At 43.1% G+C, this 5,859-nt stretch overlaps 1 protein-coding gene across 1 annotated transcript; it reads right to left on the bottom strand.

Moving 5' to 3' along the window:
• Nucleotides 1-1,538: 1,538 nt before the first annotated feature.
• Nucleotides 1,539-5,304, bottom strand: LOC123429040 (probable LRR receptor-like serine/threonine-protein kinase At3g47570). The gene is made up of 2 exons (XM_045113106.1): nt 2,374-5,304; nt 1,539-2,247 (listed from the first exon to the last, which is right to left on the bottom strand). The coding sequence occupies exons 1-2, from the start codon at nt 5,288-5,290 to the stop codon at nt 1,862-1,864; spliced, it is 3,303 nt and encodes a 1,100-aa protein (XP_044969041.1). The 5' UTR covers nt 5,291-5,304; the 3' UTR covers nt 1,539-1,861.
• Nucleotides 5,305-5,859: the final 555 nt, after the last annotated feature.

The following is a 5,859-nucleotide window of genomic DNA, read 5'->3' as shown; positions in this document are numbered from 1 at the left end:
TGCTAACGAGGCTACTATTATGTTTTTAATAGAAACCGTGAAATGATGTGCCTTCGTTGATGCATGGTGAAGGTGAGATAGAAATTACAAGTCGTACATGCGCCCCGTTCGTTTTTAAATACTCGACTAAGCGCAAACCACGAGGAAAACTCCAAATTGAAGCACGAAGAGAAATAGTGAAAAATCGCAAGTCACAAGTTGTAGAACGTTGGATATCTTTACTTCATCAATGATACTTAAATGTTTTTCTGTTTTATGATATTTTACCTAGGAGAGAGGACTAGGTCCTATGAGAGAGTAGTTTTTCTGTTTTATATGATATATATTAACTTGGCATGATTAATTAGGATGATGATTATTATGGTGTTTTTCTGTTTTATGACATTTTATCTTGGTATGATTAAAATGATGATGAGTTGTTAGATGATTAAGAGGATGATGAGTTCTTAGATGATCAAGATGATGATGAGTTGTCAGATGATTAAGAGGATAATAAGTAATATGATAGATATTAGATTAAAGTGGATGGATGCGAGTGACCAAGTTGAATTGGAGGAAAGTATGATGTTATAATTCGCAACACCATATTTTTCCTCTAACCCAACTTGATTACTTGCACCCATCTACTTCAATCCAAATGTTGTTTTTACACAATTATTATTGTTGTTGTATATTAATATGTATAACCACGTGTAAATACAATATAAATATAAAAAAGAAATATGCGCGATTAGTAGTGACGCGGGTTAAAAAAAGCACGCTACTGCTAACTCAACTATCAGTAGCGTTGGGCAACCGGCGGTACTGCTAAGAGTTAGCTATAGCGCTGGGCAACTGACGGTACTGCTAAAAGTTAGGTGTAACACCGTAGCAGTAGTGTGGCTGCCCGCGCTATTACTAGGCTCTTGACCCACGCTGTTCATAGGGTTTTTCCTAGTAGTGCATTGTGATGTGGTTGCAACCTTGGCCCACAGCAATTGGTGATCTCACATGCATGACCAGGCACCACCTGTGTATATGGAAAACTTGGAAGAGGGCTGACTAGTTTAGTTATCCTTTTGCAGTTTACGATATGATTTAATTTGAAATGGCTAAACATGTCATGGTTATATTCGTTTGTTTCAAGTTGTTCCTAGTTCTTCTACAAGTCTTCATTTTAAGCTAAAGTAGGGACATGTGGTCTCATGCAGGAGGAAATAATTTTGGTAACTAGTTGAAATACTTCATGACTGTATATCAAACTATATTTAGTGCATTTGCAAAACCCTTTAAATAAATGACTTCTTGTAATTTGAACAAATAGACAACTCCATGGCTATATAATTCGAGGGCTTTTCATTTATGCCTTAAGAAGTTTTTTGTCTAGGTCTCGAAATGAAAACATTCTTTGATTTTTTTTTTTTTTTTTGCAATTTCGTGGCTGTAGGTGAAGCGGAAAATTATTTTCCCAGTTCCAGATGGAATTTCCATTGAATATTTGTTTACATAGGCACTGCATACAATGTTATTTTTGCTTTTAGGGTCTAGGCTGCCTCTGATTCAAGATATGTGTCGATGTACTACAACCATCATGACACTTATTTTGGAATGGAAGGGTTTTTCCAGTGAAGAAATATCGAATGTCCTCTGTAGAAACCCACCATTATAAGACAAAGGGCTCTTTATTAAAGTCTGACAAGATACACCAGTGCGATGTACAAAATTCTTGTCGAGACATTGACAACATATGCAAAAAAATTATTACAGCGAGCCGAACAAATTGTCTTACGGAAAATAAAAAACATAATATTGTAATCCCGTGTTTAGAGCCACCAGTTTCATGTGTATCCACCGTGTTTGTTTGTATCGTAAAGTGTTTGCTTCATTTATTCACAGAGAAAAATGCTTCTTTTACTTCAGCTACTTCACGGTAAACATCATGCATTGTTGGGCGATCTTTTGGCGATTCCGCGGAGCATAGCAAGCCGAGTTTAAGGAGCCGGTGAGCGCAACTATCCTTCAGTGTAAATACGTTGTATTCTTGGAAGTTTGGGATATGACCGACATGCCGATCTCTCATTTTTGATATAAGGCTGGGGTGAAGAATATCTTCGGTTTGTGAAATTGATGCATCTACGTACTTGTGGAGCGTGAAACCATCAGTGAAATCCTCATGGGTAGGTCGTTTCCATGTTAGCATTTCCAAAAGGACGATACCATAACTATAGACATCGCCTTTGGTTGAGATTTCATTGCCCATGCCATACTCTGCAACAATGTTTTGTAACAAAAATCCATCAAAGGAGCATAAAGATGAAAGATGCTAGCATTGCCTAGTATAAATAATGCTAGCAAACAAGTAATTAATATAATTTATGGTGCCGAAGAACTCACCAGGTGGTATGTACCCAATAGACCCCCTTGGTCCAACTTTGCTTGTTGTGCCGCTCTGCCCTCCAGACAAACATCCATGCATTAGCCTTGCTAGACCAAAGTCGCAGACGCGCGCGGTATCGTCGTCATCAAACAATATATTGCTTGGCTTCAGATCGCAGTGAACAACCGGCGGGATGCACTGGTTATGGAGGTATTCAACAGCAGAAGCAATGTCAACTGATATGCATATTACTGCCCCAAAACTCAGATCACCACACTGGTTATGAAGTCGGTTTTCAAGGTTGCCGTTGGCCATATACTCAAAGACTAGAGCTTTGAAGTCATTTCCCGCCGAGTCATTAGTTGAGCATGCAGTTATCACCTTCACAAGATTCCGGTGGCGGATGTGTTGTAATGCTTTGCATTCAGCACTGAAGCTCTTTAATGAACCATGTTGATTGAGCTTGAAGACTTTCACTGCAACCACGCCATCTTGTGCGCCAAACCATCCTTTGTAGACTATGCCGAATTGTCCAGAGCCAACTACATTGTCTACAGAAAAACTATTGGTTGCTTTATTGACATCTCTGTATGTTATCCTTTTCAGCTCCATGTATGAATGGACAGTGTTCTCATTGGATTTGTACCCCCTCTTAGACCAGAAAATGAACACCCCCAAGATCAAAGCTAGTGCAGCAAGAGCTGATAGAGCTATCAACACTGGAATGACAAACTTGTGTTTTTTCATAGATGCCGAAGCAATGCATCTAGGAAGCTCTCGTACCGCAACATTTGCACAAAGGTGTGGATTTCCTTGGACAAAAATACCACTTGTGTTAGAAAACACTCCACTAGTGGGAATTGGTCCTTCCAAGTCATTGAAGGACACATTCAAATACTGCAACGAGGTGAAGGTCTCGAGGAAGTCCGGTATTGTACCAGATAGATTGTTGTGGGAGAAATCCAACACTTGGATGCCTTTGAGGCTTGCTAGTGATTGTGGAATGCTTCCTTGCAGGAGGTTCCCTTCTAAACGAAGCGATTCCAACCGAACACACTCGCCAAGTGTGGACGGGATTCTGCCAGTAAGATTGTTGTGGGAGATGTTCAAGGAACCAAGGTTTATCAAGCTACCCATCTCTAGTGGGATGGACATCGCGAGTTGATTGTGTGATAAATCAAGTAGCCAGCTCAGTTGGTTCAAGCTGCCAAAGACGTGTCCGCTTATGCTTCCACCAACAGTATTATATGAAAGGTTTAATGCAACCAAGTTGCGGCAGCTGGCTAGACTTTCAGGTATGCTTCCACTCAATAGATTTTCTTGCAAATAAAGTTCTTCCAGTTGATGTAGATCCCCAATGGAAGGAGGTATCTCTCCTGAAAATTTGTTCTTTGACAGGCTAAGCATGACCAAATCTCGTAGCTGACCAAGGGTGAATGGTATAGGCCCCATGAAAAGATTAGTATCAAGATAGAGCATGGAAAGACTTGAAAGGTTTCCAATCTCCAAGGGGATGGTGCCAGAGATGTTGTTTGACCGAAGGGTTAAAGCGGTCAAGCTTTTGGGGAGATTTGCTATGGAATTTTCTGGGAAATTCCCTTTCAAGTTGTTTTGACCTACATTAAGTTTCAGCAGTTGGGTACAATTCGCCAAAGAGGAGAAGAATTCCCAGTCTCCAGCCTCTAGATAATTTGAGTACAACATTACGTACTCCAAATTTTTCATGGAGCCGAAAGAAGGAACCACACCGGTCAAAGAGTTGTTGCCCATATGGATATACATCATGCCAGAGACATTTTGTAATGAGGCAGGGATGTCACCCTCAAAATGATTATTGGCCATGCTCAGTGTTTGGAGGTTAGGAAGTTTGTTACCCATATCAGAAGGCAGCGTTCCTCCAAGATTGTTGCTGGCTAGCGTTAGATAATTCAACGAAGACAGATTGTAGATGGATGGTGGCACATTTTCTGACAGACTGTTATACGAGAGACCAAGGCTTTGTAGGCCGGCAAGTTTACCGAAATCTGGAACGGATCCTTGCAACTGGTTGTGCGAGAGGTCGAGCGAGGCAAGAGACGAGAGGTTTGCTACCGACGGTGGCACGACTCCGGAAAGACTGTTTTGGGAGAGATCTAGGTAGGTGAGTTTTGAAGGGAACATGATGAAAGGTGGAATTGCACCGGAAAGATTGTTGTGCCAAAGGTGTATCTCCGTGATGGTTGAGCTGTTGAAAAGGGACGCGGGGATCGCCCCTACAATGCTGTTGTTGTCCAGAGAAAGGTAGCGAAGCGAGGAACTATTCGCCAGCAACTGTGGGATTTCTCCGTCAAGAAGATTGTCGGAGAGACTGATGTACTCTAGAGCCGGCGAGCCCCCGAGCAGTGCCGGAATCTCACCGGAAAGCCCGTTGCCGCCCAGGTCTAGCGAAGAAAGGTTGCGAAGCGCGCCGAGGGTGAACGGGATGGTGCCGTTGAGCGCGTTGAAGCTGAGGTTGAGGTACCGGAGTCTGGAGAGCCGGCCGAGCTCGGGCGGGATATGACCGGAGAGCCGGTTGTTGGGCAGGTGGATCCTTACCAGAGAAGTGAGGCTGGAGATGCAGGGAGGGATCTCACCGGCGAGCCCTTCGGCCTCCATGTCCAAGGCCACCACGAGGGGTGTCTGCCTTGGCCTCCTGGCGCATGAGACGCCATGCCAGGTGCAGAAATCAGGCGAGGTGGTGTGGTTCCATGTGATCATGGCTCGGGTGGTGCCGTGGAGGCGGTGCTTGATGCAGAGCAGAGCCTCTCTGCTCGTGTCTGTGCTGCTATCAGCTGGAGCTGCTGCACATGAGAATGGGTACAAAGCTGATGACACGAGAAGGAGTATGGCTAAGAAGAGAGGAGAAACCACCATGTTGTTGGTATGCACGTACGTACGTGGTGGACATGCATGCATGAATGAATTTCCAACTGTCCTGCTGCCTTTGATACTCACGGGCTGCTTTAATAGAGTGGAGAGCGAACTAATTAATGGCGGCCTTTCAAGTTGAGATACTTTGAAATCTCTTTCATCCACCATTGTTGAACCTGTGCGTTCTCTTTCATCCACTCGTTTTCTTGTGCAGGAAAGTGGGCGTCTGTCATGCATGGAGCCTTGGTCAAAGTCTTCACCGCATTTTTAGATCGTAATCTCCCGGAATCGAGTGCGCGCGCCACTTGAGTCCACTGCTATTAATTAGACCGCGTTGAGACGCACACTATGCTTGACTTGAGCGACTGTGCATGCCTCTGGATTCTTCCACCTTTGTTGTCGGCAAGACGATACCATATGCAAGCGAGTCTTCAAAGTTGGCCGCCTGCTGGGTACTTCCTCCGTCCCGTAATAAGTGTAGTTTTTTCTTTTCTGTCAATTAAACTAGTTAAATTTTGACTAGCTTTATTGAAAAAGGTGCTAGCATTTATGATATCAAATTAGTATCAATAGATTTATCTTTACATGAAGTTTCCAAATATATCATTTTCATG

Source organism: Hordeum vulgare, chromosome 2H (assembly GCF_904849725.1).
Source record: "Hordeum vulgare subsp. vulgare chromosome 2H, MorexV3_pseudomolecules_assembly, whole genome shotgun sequence".
In the NCBI taxonomy this organism is placed as follows: domain Eukaryota; kingdom Viridiplantae; phylum Streptophyta; class Magnoliopsida; order Poales; family Poaceae; genus Hordeum; species Hordeum vulgare.
Note: the sequence above shows the minus strand (reverse complement) of the source record. Positions and strands in the feature narration are given on the sequence as shown.